Raw genomic sequence first — 16,100 nt, forward strand, 5'->3', positions numbered from 1 at the left:
GAGCACAGTAAATGCCAGTGAGAATGATCGTCAGGTGCTAACTCTGCTTGCCAGGTGAGTCAACAACCAGAGTCTGACAGTGGCCCAAAGATGTCCTGCTGCTATCACATCAATACATTGGTGTGCACAAAACTCCACTCTCTTCTGCCCTCCTGCTACTAAAAAATTTGAAACATGGGAAAGGTGATGAACAGAAGGGCAATGGCAGTTCTGAAAGTAGAATGTCTCTCTTCAAACACCAGGGATCAATTGCATTTGTCAATTCAAGAAACTTCCTGAGGATGAAAACAGCTGGGATGAGATGGAACAGTTCCCAGGATGGACAAGGGACTGAACCATTCCAGAGGAACCTGAATCCCATGGACTGTCCTAAGGAGAATACAAACTCCTAACCTGATACCCCAAGTAAACTGATTTCTTACTGATTAATTCCAGATGATCTAACCCAATTGGAAAGATGAAGATCCCTTAGACATAGTCACACCTGGGTATGGTCCAGGATGGCACATTCTTTTTCTCCATTATCTGAAAGATGGATTAGATGGAATGTCTAAAGGAGGAATGTTTTTGCATAATTTTTCAACTAGCTTCAAGAATACATAATATTACACACCATTCTATATTTTGTCTATGATTTATGGTACTACTCTCCTTCATTGAACTATTGAACTTAGCCTGCAGGAGACTGGTTGTTCGAGAACGATGTATTGAGATCTCTGACAAAAAGCAAGGAACAGTGGGCTCACCTCAGGGAGAGAAGTCTGTCTTCAGGCTTTCTTCTAAGGACAGCATTTACAACACAAAACAAGGAAAGTAGTGACAAACACAGCATTTCCAAAGGCACCAGATCTCATAACGTTCTCTCAATACTGTGCAGTTGGCAAGAAAAATATAGATGAGTTTCTATGGAGCCAAGTGCAAGATTGTACATTTAGGGGGAAACCATCTAAATTATTCTTTTAGGATTATGGTTCCTAAACCTCATCATCAGCATCTCCTGGAAAGCTTGATAAAACACAGCCCTCAGGATCCACGCAGAGATTCTCCTTGAGTAAATCTGAGGTTGGGTCCAGGACTTTATTTCTAATGAGCACCTTGGGGATTTCCAGGATGGGTCAAGTTTGAGAGCCATGTTCGATGCAGAAGCCATGAATGGTTGTGGACTAATACTGGAGAGAGTGGTTTAACATGTTACATGACAGCAGAAACAGCAACTAAACACTACTTGTAAATATGTTTGAATCTGGCTGTTTTGTGCAGGTCTTTGCACCTCCTGGGAGAGGTTAGTTCACTTAGGAATCACTGAGGATGCCCAATTTTAAGAAGCAATCCTTAGGACAGTCAGAGGAGAGGAGGAGGAGAAGAGTTGCAAAATGAAGTGAAGAAAGTCTCAAGAAAAGTTGACTCGTTTGAAATGCAAGTAATTGTTTCTGTAAACCAAGGCTAGAGGTAGGTCACTCTGTGTATCTCATTGTACCTTATTTTAAACAAATAAGCAGACTAAATACAAAATTTCAAGCAAATAGTAAACCAAGCATGATTACATTTGCATTAAGATGGAAAGTATATTCCTTGAATTCCTAGAAATGTGTTGGGTATTCCTTGGTTCATTCATTCTTCACTTACACATTCTTCTATTTACTCCTTTCTTGATTCATATGACATATTAAATAATTATGCTCTGTGTGCAAGGCCAAGTTTTAAGGAGGATTCTTAAAACTTGGAGATGAAGGAAAAGAAATTACGTGCCACATTTAATCTCCTTGATTTTTGCAGTTATGAATGAGGTAATAAATAATATTATAGTAATATCCCATGCCAATAACCTGGGAAGCTAAGATGTAGACAGTGATTAATGTGCTTAGAATTACAAATTACAGCCCGGAGTAAAGCTCAGACCTGTGTGACTCCTAAGTTTATCCTCCTAACTGCCATATACTAGTGCTCAAAAGAGATGATTTTGATGTTGATTTTAGCTATCTGAACCCTGCATGATCCCTGATATGTGGCCCGACCTGGGAAACTGTCCAAAGCCTATGACTCTAGTCTCACAGCTGTTCCTATGCCCACAAAGGCCAACTCTGTCTTCATCCAGGCTCCAGGCACAGGCCCAAATTCCTGCCAGCCTGAGCCACCCACTCTGCACTAAGAAACCTGTGAACCTCTCCTCCTTCTGGACTAGGTAAGTGTGAGTGGATACAAATATTTGACCTTCCCAGGTATGATTCTTGGCTTCCAGTCCAAGTCATATTCTAGGCTCTATCTCGGGAGGACCAAACCTTCAAAATTGTCTCCAGATCAAACCAGTTTTCAATTAGTCACAGATTATGGCTAAATTCTTAAAGCTATTTTGGCCCTTATCAAATTCTCATGGTTAACCTTGGCTGGATAGAGGGACAACTGGCTCAGTTTTTAGGAAAGAGTCTCTGGCCAACTGTGAAGTCATCTCACCTTGTACCTTGTTCAGATCCTGTGCAGAAAACGGACGAAATGCAACCGTGGAGCTCTGCGGCACTCTTTTTTTTTTTTAAGATTTATTTATTTATGCATACAAGAACTGGGGTACAGGCCAGAAGTGTGGGGGTAAAGAGGATTAACCAGAAGCAGAGTTGGGAGCAGAACAGGCAGATCTACTGAAATACACTGCTGAGGGGCGCAGCGGCAGAGACAGGAGCCGTCTGCTGAGCCATGTGGGTTGGCACCTTGACGGGGATCAAACTCATGCCGCAGTGGCTAGAGATAGCTTCATAATGCTGCAACTTAACCCCTTGCTCCAGCAGGGAGGCCCCTCTGCAGTACTTTCTCTGTGTTTCCCCCTAAGTGCTCCTGAGTGGGCTTTGACCAACTCAACACTGACCTAGTTGTAAACCATCTTTCTTATCTTATGTCTTTCCCTGGTCACAGAAATCTGGGACAGAAGTTCAAAGCAGAATCGTAAAAGCCACCCCCACATTCTGAAGTCCCGCCTGAGTCATCAAGGTCAGAAGAAGCCCCCATATGTGATGCAACCTACAAAGCTCCAGGTTCATCATATCCTCCGCCCTCACAGCCTGTGTTGCCTGCAGGGCCATAGCCACTGTTCAGACATCATCTCTGCTACTTTCACAGGGCTCTGTGAGCCTTGCCTGCCACTGAGGTTGCTTGCCAGGGACCCTAGCCCTCTGTGTCTATGCAGCCACTCTGTCACCCCCTCTCCATGACCATTCTCTCTCTCCTTTACCCACTTTCTCCTTTAGCCATTTGGAGATCTACTCGGACTGTTCTGTCACTTGTGTGGCTTGGCAAGGCACTATCGGCCATGAGAACACACACATGCCTTTCACTTGTGCCTCCTCAGTCACTTCACTGCCAGGTGACAGAGGCCATCGGAAAATTCACTCCAACTGCTTTTCTTACACTCTGATACAGACACAAAGTACACCCCCCCCAAAAAAAAAAATCAAATTATCTGTCTGGCTCTAGCTCTTTTCTTCCTGCAAAAGTTCCTGAAGGTAATAGGAAACCAGAGAAAAGGTTACAAAAAAAATACCCAGTTGTGCTCAAACTTTGCCCTAGTCTCCTAACTTCCAGCTTAAATAAGTTTAAGTATTAAAACTTATTGGTTTATTGATATTGTTTTTTGAACAATTTTTCTTGCTTCAATTCTTTGTTGGGATAAAAGTATCACCTAAGAGCTTTTGTAATCATGTACAAGTCTCTCATGTCCACTTCACATCAAGATAAGTCTTTGTAGCATTTCTACAACTCTTCTAATTCTACAGTACACCTCCATACCCACTGTGTGAATGGGTGAGCTCAGTAAGGACACCAGTTATCACTATACCTTGTGCTTTTGGTTGTTTTTATTCATAGTACTATTTTTTTGTTAAACCTCTTTATACAGAATGGAAAACAGATGTCCATGAACAAAAAAGAAGCAATAAATCAACAAAATATCCCAGTGATAATATATTTTTTATTCAATTGTGCCAAACCTATTTGCTGAGCCCCAGCCATGGTCCTGAGGTGGTACAGAGTGTGAAGGTATGAATCAGGCTTGGTCCCTACCCTCAGAGGACATGCTTTCTAGTTGAAATGGGATTGGGTGGGAGTTGGGAGAAGTTGAAACACTAGGACCACAATACAAGGTAAAAATGCCATAAAAAAATGGGTGTTATGAGTGTGGTTAAACGAGATAACTTTTCTGGCTTGGCAGATGAGTTAGCATTCTAATTGGATCTTGAGAAATGGGTGGAATTTGGATGTGTAGAGATAAAAGAATTATTGATGCCTACAAAGATAAAAAAGCATATATAAAGTTAGTGAGGTGGAAATGTTAAGCTACTGTGCGCTGGGGATAAAAGTGAGTTATTGAATACCGGGAATAATGACTACGACTGTGGGAATAATAGTTTGTGGCAGCATAGAGTATAAGAAGGAGAAATTTCTGAGATGAAGACAGATGTGGTCATGCACAGCATCTTAAATTCCTTACTAAGCAATGTGTATTTCATCTGGTAAGTAATTTAGACTATGAAAGGTTTCCTAACCATGACATGAGATGACTAGAATTGGGCAATAGAATTTATAGGGACCTTGACAAGCAAGGAGTAAGGGGCCTCAGTTGCAGAGACCATTGTGGGGTTTCTTATAGTCAGGTAGGTGGTAGCCTGGAGGCGAGGAGGGTCTGCATGATAGACACAGTCGGAAAGTGCAAAGACTTAGAAATGGAGGGGAGGAGAGATAAGTGGGACTCTTCGTTGCACACACGTTTGTGTTACAGAAGTTCTCACTTATCCATCAGTCCTTCTTGATATCACACAAAGCTGCCATTTTTGGTTTGCAATGCAATGTGAATTATGTCCTCTTGAGTTGTGCAGTTCATGATAGAAGGAACCTAAGTGAGACCTATCAGCAGCATCATCACCCTCCTCTACAACTTCAAAGTCAACATTTTCCATAGTTTATATGTGTGTGGCCTTTATCACAGACCAGCACTTACTCACTTTCATCGATTTGAAACAAGGGAGAAAAAGTTGGAGGAGACAGCAAAGAAGTAGATCAAGGAGAGTCCAGATGACCCCTTAACACAGTCCATTCAAAGGACACTCACTACAATATCTTATATTCTTTTTCTCAGTGGATTAGCTAATTTGATTAACAGAATCTACTGGGTGTGAAGAACATAAGAGCCTTTGATTGGAAATCCAGGAAACTTAGACTGTAGATTCAAGTATCCCATTTCCTAAGCATGTGATCTTGAACAAATAGTACTTGCACTCTTTCAATCTCCATCACCTGAAGGATTGTACAAGCATTATGTAGAAGCAAACCAAATGACAGAGGCCAGGACAAATTAGGTAATGTGGTCTGAGCCAGTATCTCTGAGGAGGTGACTAGTAAGCTGAAACCTAAAGGAGAAAGAGTCATCCATAGGGGACAGGGCCAACAGGGGCAAAGGACACTGAAGATTGAAAAGATGGTGGATTCCAGCTCCCTGAGGGAGGAACAAGCATTGCTGTGACAAGGCCAGGAGGAATCACTCTACAGATCTCTCACAAACTCAAGGAAGGTGCATCTTGTTATTGTTGTTAAATAGGAACACGTATGTGTGTTCAATTTTGAAGAAAGTCATTTTTTTGAAATGTTTAGAGGGTCGCTGTAATAATGTAACAGAATCCAAAGGGGAGAGAGAAAGTTGTGAGGCACTTTTTTCAAATATTTTTATGCATGAAGAAGTGAGCTTAGTACAAAGCCAAGAGAGAATCCACCTGACCCTAAAATACTATATAACACAGAGAGTGAGTAGAGTTCAAACAGAGATACAGGTTTCTGCTTCTGGAAAGTGAAGTCAGAAACCAGAGTTTTGTCTGATCACATGAAATAGGCCCCAAGGGCTCTGGTTTTGAGATTTTTATTCTCTCAGCTATAGGAGTTGACCTTTGCTGTGATTGATGCACGGGTTCAAGAGAACTTTCATGAAAAATAAAATCTCTTTCTGAAGGAAATCATGCCTGTGATGATAATCCATTAGACTGTTGCCTTGCTCGCCTCCTTGTTCTCCAGGGCCACGGACATTTCATGTAGGGGCAAGTAAGGAGGGAGAGCGACACAGCTGGGAACCCAGTGGCAGAGGGCTTGCATCTTAATGCAGCTCCTCTGTGCACTTAGCCAGGGCTCTGGGACAAGCTAAGTGTTTTCTGGAGGGCCTAGCACCTCATCAAAAGAAGGAAGAGAATGGTCCTCCCTGGTAGAGCAAGGGGTTGTCTCAGCACTGTGAAGCTATCCACAGCCACTGCAGCATGAGTTCAATACCTGATCCCTGTTCAGGGAGGTGACCCACATGGTGTGGCAGGCCTCTCCTGTCACACCTACTGCTCCCCTCAGCAGTGTATTTCAGTCAGTCCTCCTGTTCTCCTCCCCACTCTGTATCTGTTGAATCCTCTCACAACCTGGCCTGCACTGTAGTTCTTGTATTCATAAGTAAATAAGTCTTTAAAAAAAATAAAAGAAGGAAGAGAACAACCTTTGTGGTATCTTCCTCTTAAGAATGTTATGACCTTTATTTTTTTATTTTTTAAGATTTATTTATTCATGCATACAAGAACCGGGGTACAGGCCAGATGTGCAAGAGGGTGAGAGGATTCACCAGAGACAGAGTGAGGAACAGAACAGGCAGACTGACAGAAATGCACTGCTGAGGGGAGCAGCGGGCGAGAGAGGAGAGGTCTGCTGCACCATGTGGGATTCTTGCTGGCCAGCCAGGATTGAACCCACACTGCAGAGGCTGCGGACAGCTTCACAGCGCTGCGCTCAACCTCCTGCACCACCAGGGGAGGCTCAAGAATGTTAGGACCTTTAAACAAGGGAATTAAAATACAAGAATTTTGTAGACTGTGATGTTCTGTGTATAAAGCAGGAAATAATAGCTTCTGTAGTGTTAGAAATGCCTGGAACTTTGTAAATATGTTGCTTAGACTCAACATTACTAGAGCAGACTACATCATTTTGTTAGCCACAGTGAAAAACTCCACCGAGATGATGGGGAGAGTGAAAAAGAGAGAAATGAGAAATTTGGGGAGAACAGAATTACAGATCTTACGTGCCCATTTTGTACAGAATAATTTATTATAGTACAAACTACATACAAACCTCTAAATAAATAATCACTTTTTCCAGTCATCATATCTGTAAATGCGTACACGCACACTTCTGTGAACATATAGAGACACAGAGGGTACAGCCTATTTCCATTCTCAGATTATACCTATTTAGTGAGGAGAGCCTGACATCAGGTTTCTCCCTTGGTGAGAGTGGCAGACCTTGGTATGAACATAGAGGGGTTCTTTCAAATGTTTTGCATCTGGGAACTAAGTCTACTTCAAATCAAGTCCTGCTCAGGAAAGCATAATAGGAGCTCGGTCCTAGGGTGCAGGGAACTCTCTCGCACTCCTTACTTAAAATATTCAAATATCTCTGTCTGAAAACTATACACACCAGGAGTTTTCCCCTGTCAATTTGGCAGCCAGGACCCCTACCTGGGACCTCCTTTCTAAGCTCTCAGACCCACCAGAACCTGCCTTCCAAGGCAGAGAGAAGCCACATCTGTTTATCCACACCAGGGACCCTCCCAGGGCTGGGAGCCATCCTCCCCAGACCATCTACCCTGGGGCCAGTCTGAAATTCTGGGGGCAGCTAAACACATGGTTCACATCACAGCATAAGACTGAGACACTGGACACATCAAAACTGGAAGGGATCCTGAAGGTCACTGAGTTTCATCTGATACTTGACTTCCTTTTCAAATAGGTCCTTGACTATCCACTCACACTTCTGGTGCCACATAGCGCATGCTTGGTGCGGATACCAGTTTCCACTTCAATCAGAGTTGACAGTTGACTGAGATTTCCTCTCAGTTCAAAGTTCCTACCAAGCTCTTGACCTACTCATAGAGCCACCAGCACAGGTCAGAGCTTGGTCTTCTACGGTAACATTTCAAATATTTGAATAAACACTTATATCCGCTGACTCCCACTCCTTTGCTCCCTGCTCCTTCACTTACCCGCCAAAGACATTGTCAGTCTCAAGCACAGTCTTCATAATGAGTCTTTTAGCAAAGATTTTAAGGTTGTTTGGGTGAATGGGGAAACACAGTCCTCCACCCTGTGCCCTGCCAGTGGTGTATGAATTGCTTAGGATGGAATCACTTACGACCAAGGCAAGAATGACCAAGTCTCAGAAAGATGGACATTTTGTTTTTTTTTTAACATGTTTCTAGCCCAAATCTGACAGGGTATGTGGCATTCATTTGAACAGAACGCCCTGGGACTAGCCAAGGCTGCTCCTTCCTTATAGCAAATAAGAAACTCATTCCTGTAAGGTCATACTGTGCAGCCTGGAGCTTTGTAATCTGTCTTGCCGCCTTGCTGGAGCTTTGTAATCTGCCTTGCTGCCTTGCTGGAGCTTTGTGATCATTTTGGGAACTATTTGCAAGTAACAGAAGATTTGCTCAGAGTCCAAGCTCTGGGTCTTTTCTCTTCACCTTGAATCTCAGTTTTCTCATCTGTAACTTGGAGTGATAAACCCTTCCTTGTTTGACTCCTGGGAGAATTATGCAATCAAATGAGCTAGTGGAGGTGAATGCACAGGGTGAGGGGATCTTCTAAATATCAGCTGTGCATTTTGCTCTGCTTATCACTGGGCAGGTCATCTCCAGCTTGCCCCTGCCCATAACCCTTCATTTTTGAAAAAGGAGAAAAACTATCAGTTTTAGAAAAAGCCATTCAGAACTCTCCTATGAGCTAAGGCTTACTTTGTGAAAGGAAACATTTTTTTCTGTACTAAGGAAGACAAAGTTTGTGCAGTCTCTTTTTTTTTTTTTTTTTTTTGTGGGACACTCGCCAGTGGCTGGGGATTGAACTGGCACTGCAGAGGCTGCAGGCAGCCTTGCAACCCAGCACTCAACCGCTGCGCCACCAGGGGAGGCCCTGTGCAGTCTCTTTTAATGATTCTTCACACCCTAGTTTAAAACCAGAAGCAAAAAGACACATTCATGGTTGAGAAACACCACGTAACCAAAATTATCTGCAGTCAGAGAGCCCCCATTCAAGTTCAGGAGATGAGCCAGGGACAGGAATGCTTGCAGGTGCTATTGATTAGTAGCAAAGCCAGCCCCTTCTTCAGGGCTGGGACACTCTCTCTGCCCAAAATATTTACACAGGATTTGACATTCACAATGAAAATTTTACTTTTGCCTTAAAATAGTATTTATAGTTTTCCTAGAATTCAGTGTGGTCTACTGAGCTAACAGAAGCTTGGATGCTTTCTCTGCTGAATGAATCCAAAATAGCCAAATTGCAATAGTGATTGAAATATAGGAAATTTTTTATTTTCTGAAAACTGGAACTTCCAATTTAGGAAATGCATAGGCCATATAAGGACATGTCAGTGATAACTAATAGTGTTATTATCTATATAATGTTGTAGCATAAGACTACAACCTTTCTCAAAAATAAAGAAGCCGAGGAGTGAACACTCTCAGAGTTGGGCATGTGAGGTGAGGGGTCCTAAAACACAGACCTTCACAAGGTCAAGAACATGGAGTTCAGGAGGCAGTCCCTGTGCTCTTGGAGATGTGCTACTTTCCTTTTTTCCCACGAGTCCAAGCCAGACCAACTACACCATTGTGGGTTCAGTGTAAAGTGAAAAAGTGGGGGGGCCCTTGCTCAAAACTGAAGGATTTCAGGATGGCAAGAGGAGGGCATGTATTAATTGGGGAGCCCTTCTAAGCATGGGGCCCTACATGACTGCACAGGTCATAGGCCACAAAGATGGACCTAAATACAAGAGACTGCACTCCCCAGCCACTTTGCCAAATCCCTGGTTAATGAGATGTGGGTGGTGGGGTGGGGAGGCAGTGAAGAGCCCTTGCTTCAACTTCAGGCATTCCCTTCCCTGGCACAGAAAACAGAGTTCACACTTTCCATTGGAGGAACCGTTAGATGCAAGGACAATTGTTCCAGAGTCACCTGGATCAAGAAAGAAGCTGTTGCATATTCAACCACTGAGATACTGTTGATCATTACTGCAGCAGCATCGACTTAGCCTATCCTTACTAATCTGTAAGGGAAGGCCGGAAGTAGAAGCATCTCAAATCTGAAAAGTACTGCAAAGGGAAGGAAACCATACCAGAAGAAAGTCTGATAGCTCCCAGGCTCTGGTTTTTCCACTGATAAAATAAGAATTCAAAAATGACCTTTAACATGTTACAATTCTATGACTATATCCACTGCTACTTTCCCTTAATGGACTGAAAACATATATGAGCTAAGAAGAGAGATTAAATATTCTCTCTCTCCTTTAGCCTCCCAGTCTCTTGGCCTTTTGCTATCTGGGCCCATTCTTGATTCACTGAATCAAGACGCCATGAGGAAAGCACTCTTTAGGGCAGTGTTTTGCTCTGCAAAAATTTTATCAAACAGACTGGCCACCATGATTGGATGGGTTTTTGATTCCCAAACCTCTGGCTGATATTATGAGTCTTCTTGCTTAAAAATCACTGAAATGGGTTCATTTTATCAGCATTTCTATGTTATATCAACCAGGGTATCACTTTGCCTTCAAAGTTACTCCTCGTTGCTTTCAAACACTGGGTTGCTGTAAGACACCTCCCTGCCATACCACAGGACGTCAGAGTAGGAGGTCTGATTTATCGGGGGCCAGTTGGGGTCACTTGCCAAGGCCCTCTGCCATACTCGATACTGGCTTTTTGATTCATATCCAAAACATTTTTTGATTGTCATCCACAGGGTTCGGTTTTCAATAATGGCCTCCTGCAAAATAAAAAGTTACACTTTACCATGAGTGTCTCCAGGTTACAGCCCTCCGTAGACCATAAAAAAGCACTACTGGGGCCTCCCTGGTAGTGCAAGGGGTTAAGCGTCAGCTCTATGAAGCTATCGGCAGCCACTGCAGCAAGAGTTCAATCCCTGGCCAGGGAACTAACCCGCACGGTGCAGCAGATCTCTCATATCTCCCCAGCTGCTCCCCTCAGCAGTGTATTTCAGTAGATCCGCCTGTCCTGCTCCCCATTCTGTCTCTGGTGAATCCTCTCACTCCCTGCACCTCTGGCATACACCCCAGCTCTTGTATGCATAAATAAATAAATCTTTTAAAAATATATTTCTCTAAGAAGTCTGCTCTGTTTATCTACTAACAGGATGTTAAAAACACAACCTTCCCATCAGCATCTTGCAAACCTCAGGGCTCACCTGGCCAGACCTGTTATTCTACTCTCCCACTGCAAGGTTTCCTTTGTCCTCCTTAATTAACAAGAAAACAGTAGTTCTCCTTAGAACTGGGATAAGGCAGGATCGTAAAAATCTAACTTACTGCAGGAAATCTTAGCAGACTCTAAACAAAACAAATGAAACAACACACACAGAGACTTCAGTGCTCTACACCTCAACTTGAGTTTTCATACAATCTATATATATGACAATTGTAACCTTTTGCTACTCTGGAAAGGGACACTGAAGCCCTGACAAATAATCTGCCCCATCACTCCACATTGTAAATTAAATGCAGAACTATAAACAAAGGGAAAGATTTGATGAGATGCCATGTATTTAAAAAAATAAAAACAACTTTATCAAATGAGCTCTTCTGACCAGCTCAAATAATTCATATATAATAGCCTGTATGTATTTAACACTTAACTATGGGCTTTTATGTATTTATGTGTGTGTATATATACATACATATATATATATACATACATATATATACACACACATGTATATACACACACACACGTAATAAAATGGGGGGAAGGGGATCAAAGCTACCCATTAGTTCCCAAGTCCTTTAGCTAGAATTTAGATCAACAGAATCAGCAAAGGATAAGGTATCATGGAAATCTGCATATTTTTCTGGGCTGCTCTATAACTAGGTTAGAGTTAGAGTTAGGGTTAGGGTTAACAGACCAAACCGTATTCAGGACTGTGCAAAAGAAGGCCAGCTGTCTTTCATGCTTATTTCCCCAAAACCTGCACCATCTCTGCAACAGGCTGGCTATATTGTATGGTGTTAGCACAGCCCACACCCAGAATCCTTACTTGGCAGACAAATCTAGAGTCACCTGAGGAAAGCCCCTTACTGCATCCATGATGGGGTTCTGTCTACTCTGCTAGTGTTACCCCACAAAGCAGGCAATCTCAGTTTCCATAATTCTGCATTACATCTGCCTTCCAAAGACTCAGTGGCTTCAGTTGCCCCTGAATGCCTGTTGGTAGCAGGGAAAGGGGCAACTTGGAACAACTAGAGCATGCAGTGGAGGAATCAGGGCATGGAGTTGGAAGCCTCATATGTGACTTCTCAGTGCAGATGCTGCCACTAAACCTCCATGTGCATCTCTTTCTCACTCAACACAAGGAACAAAGGCGAAATTTTACCTTTCCTGCATATCTAACCATCTTCTCTGTCTGCTGGGAGTAAGCAGGGTCCCATCTTACATTAATAATTGAATAAATCTTTGCCCAGCTCCTCTTAGAACAAAGCGAATTTTAGGTGCTGTGGCTTCTGAGTTGCGTTCTTGCCAGAGAGTGTAATGGCAAGTGAGAGAAATAATTATACACAAATAACTACAGCCCTTGTCCTGTTTCTCCTTGTAGAATGTGAGCTCTACCCCTTTGTCATCCTCTCATGTCATACGATAGGACATGTCATACGATAGGACACTCATGTCATACGATAGGACAGGGCACACAGTCAACATATGCTGTGAATAATCACACTGTTAATATAGTAACCATAGCTTGTATGTACTTAACACTTAACTATGGGCTTTTATGTATTTAACAAACTATGGGCTCCTCACTGTTCACATGTCATACAATAGCCCTTGAGATAAGGTAGGATTTAGCATTGCCATTTTACAGGTGAAGAAGCCACTAAAGACAGAGAAGTGGAGTTACTCCACTTACAGAGAAGTGGAGTAACTTGCCCAAACTCAGATGGCAACCAAGATGCAGCCAGGATTCTCACTCAAGCACCCCACTCCTGGGTTAAGCTCCTAACCACAAACACACTGACAGTAGAAGTGCTTCCTGCTAGGACACTATGGCAGGCCTTGTTGTGTGATTAGCCTACTGCCTGTTCCTCCCACCTCTTCACTACCGCCTTAAAAAGAGAAAAAAAAATCATAAAGAGCCTCAGCAAATCCATCTAACTTCTTTTAGGCATAGAATCACAGTCCCTGACTCCTCCTGTGTTCAGGATGACAATGAGACATGGGTCCAAGCAATCAGACATAGAGGAAGTTGCCAAGTGGGCTGCAGAGATTTTCCTCCTTTTCCCTATAAGAGGTTCATACTTGAGGGAAGAGAGCTTGCTGGTACCTCTCCTTTTATTTATTTTGGTCTTCACTGAAAACAGATATGATACCCAGCTTTTAGAAGCTATCTGGGCACCACAAGCAATAAGCACAAGCAAGAGATGTCAACATCTAAGGATGGTGGGAGAGAAAGGTAAAAGAATACAGATCTCCAATGGCAGTGCCAAGATACTGACCCAGCCCAGAAGTCACTTACCTCCAATTTTTGGTTAAGGGAGTCACTAAATGTCTTTATTGTTTAACCACTGTTAGTTGAGTTTTGTTACTTGCCTAACTGATCTGAGCATCAAGAAAGATTCATAAAGAGGAGAGTACTGCCACTGTGCACAAGAGAGGAAAGAGGTAATGGTGCTAGAAAGAGGTAATGGTGCAGTCATGGCCATGTACAAGATATGTACTTAAGATTATCCCTTAAAGGGCAAGGGCTGTCTTTCTGCTACTCAGTGTGGGGACTCTGAAGATGCATGAACTTGGTGGCTTTGGAGACCATATGGTATAGCATCATGCTTCTCAGTGTGGTCCTTGAACCAGCAACATCAGAATTGCCTGGCAACCTGTTATCAACAAAAACTCAGACCTGCTCCAGTCACACTGAATCAGAAATGCTGGGAGCAGGACCAGACTTGCTTTAAAACCAGGCTGAACAACCTGTGCTGTTCACAAGTCCTCCAGGAGATTCTGATGCCGACTCAAGTTTGAGAAGCCCTGGTTGCCCATATAAAGAGAGGTTCCAATGCCCTGATTCTATGTTCTGTTCTTCCCCCCAGCAACTCTGCAGTCTTTGCCTAGCTTAGTAAAGAAGGCTTGTTGAGCTCCTGCCTGCAAAATGTTGCAGTAAAGTTGTCTGGCTCCTGGCACTCTCAGCCACTATGAAACTCCCCTCACTAGAACAAATCTGACTTTGTAACTGGGAGAAGGATGGGGACAGATGGGCTCCTACAACTCTCTTCACCTTACAAGTGGAAGCCTTTTCAGGGGTGTTGCTCCCCAACAGTGGGCTTTGCAGAATAGAAATTGTGTTAACAACACTGAAAGAGAAAGTGAGATAACAAAGAGAAAAAAGGGGAAAATACAAGCTCATTTTACTGAGCAAATGGAAGTTGGAGAATAAAAGCCAGGAAAAGCTCACTATAAATCTCATTTCCCATCTGTAAAGTAAAAATGATTCAAGTTGTTAAGAGGAAGAAACCAGACACGAAGACCATGTATTGCATGATCCTTTTTGTATGAAATGTCCAGGACAGGCAAATACATAGAAACAGAATGTAGATTAGTAGCTGCCAGGGGCTGGAGAAGGGAGAAGAGGCAGTGAGGAGTGACTGCTCATGGTTATAAAATTTCTTTTGAGGTCCTAAGAATGTTCTGGAGTTGGAAAGTGATGTTGGCTGCACAACTCAGTGAATACACTAAAAACAAGTGAATTAAACATTTAAAAAGGGAAAATTTTTAGCATGTGAACCAAATCTTAATTTCAAAAATGAATGGAGTTGGGTCTTTGTGAATTCAGAGGTGACTAGCACCTTAGGGATCATAATTCTGTTCTCCCTACTCCCATTTTACGGAAGGGAAAAATGATGCCTTGTTTGCAATTAATCAGACGAAAGCATCACCACTCATTCCTGTTGCCAAGAAAGGAGCCCCCTGCACCACTGTCAGTGTCAGCTACCACTGCTCCTTTATCAGGCTCCCAAAGGGACTCCTGCTTCCCACAGTGATGAGCAGTCAGAGGGCACTTACCTCCACCACAAAGGACACAATGAAATTTGAGCTGAGCATGATGATGATGTAGACCCTCCACAGGACAGGCGTGCAGATCAGCTGGCAAGAGATGAACGAGCAGTTAGTCTGAAGACAAACATAGGCTGGAAGTATGTTCAGGTTCACAGTGCACACTGTCATAAGTTGTAAACCACATCTGTAAACCTCATATAACACACACATGCATACATTGTATGTAGATGTTCTATATATGTGTATATATATGTATTTTATACTTACATTTTACATAGATAGGAGCATTTTATATGAGAGTATTTCTATACAAGTATGCACAAAACACAGTACAGAAGGTTTACACCCAAGGTTTCTGAAGATTTAAGGACTGTGATTGCAGCCTTTTCTTTTATTTTCCCTTCTTCTTTTATTGTTTGCAATTTCCTGAAATAAATTTGGTCACTTGGAAATAAAAAAAATGGTGGATTAAATGATATCTGTATAAAGTGAGTTTATTATAGCTTTTTCATAATAAAAAGCTACAAGTAACCTAAGTGTCTGTCAATAGGGGATTACACGCAAATTATGGTAGACATATACCAGTATGTGTGTGTGAAATTAAATACTGTATTAGCATAAAAAATGAGGAGGCTTTTTTGCACCCATGTAGAACAATTAGCAAAATATCGTGTACATGAGAGAAGGTCCAGGGATGTGTACGGCAGTTATGAAAATGCTCCTCTGAGATCTCCTGTTGCTGGAGGGTAAATGGCAGATTATGTCTGCCATGAGGCCACACCTCCACGGGCTGCTCATGAAGAATGACCAAGGAGATCCGGGCTTCTAATCTTCCTCAATCCTGGAGACACTAGATACCTCTCTCAATGGCAACTCTGATGACCTTGTTTTTAAAAGATTTATTTATTTATTTATACAAGCATTGGGTACAGTCAGAAGCGCGGGAGGGTGAGAGGTTCACCAGAGCCAGAATGGGGAACAGAACAGGCAGACTGAC

The 16,100-nt window shown here is 42.7% G+C and overlaps 1 protein-coding gene across 1 annotated transcript in view; it reads right to left on the minus strand.

Moving 5' to 3' along the window:
• Nucleotides 1-8,855: 8,855 nt before the first annotated feature.
• ATP13A4 (ATPase 13A4) overlaps nucleotides 8,856-16,100 on the minus strand; it is a 176,703-nt gene continuing 169,458 nt past the window's right edge. The window contains exons 29-30 of the mRNA XM_054700455.1: nucleotides 15,110-15,190; nucleotides 8,856-10,811 (exon numbers count right to left, since the gene is read on the minus strand). Coding sequence (XP_054556430.1) covers nucleotides 10,605-10,811; nucleotides 15,110-15,190 — 288 coding nt within the window. The 3' untranslated portion in view covers nucleotides 8,856-10,604. The remainder of the gene's footprint in view (nucleotides 10,812-15,109; nucleotides 15,191-16,100) is intronic.

The sequence above is a fragment of the Talpa occidentalis genome, unplaced genomic scaffold, assembly GCF_014898055.3.
Source record: "Talpa occidentalis isolate TD23 unplaced genomic scaffold, MPIMG_talOcc4v2.1 talOcc4.4, whole genome shotgun sequence".
NCBI lineage: Eukaryota > Metazoa > Chordata > Mammalia > Eulipotyphla > Talpidae > Talpa > Talpa occidentalis.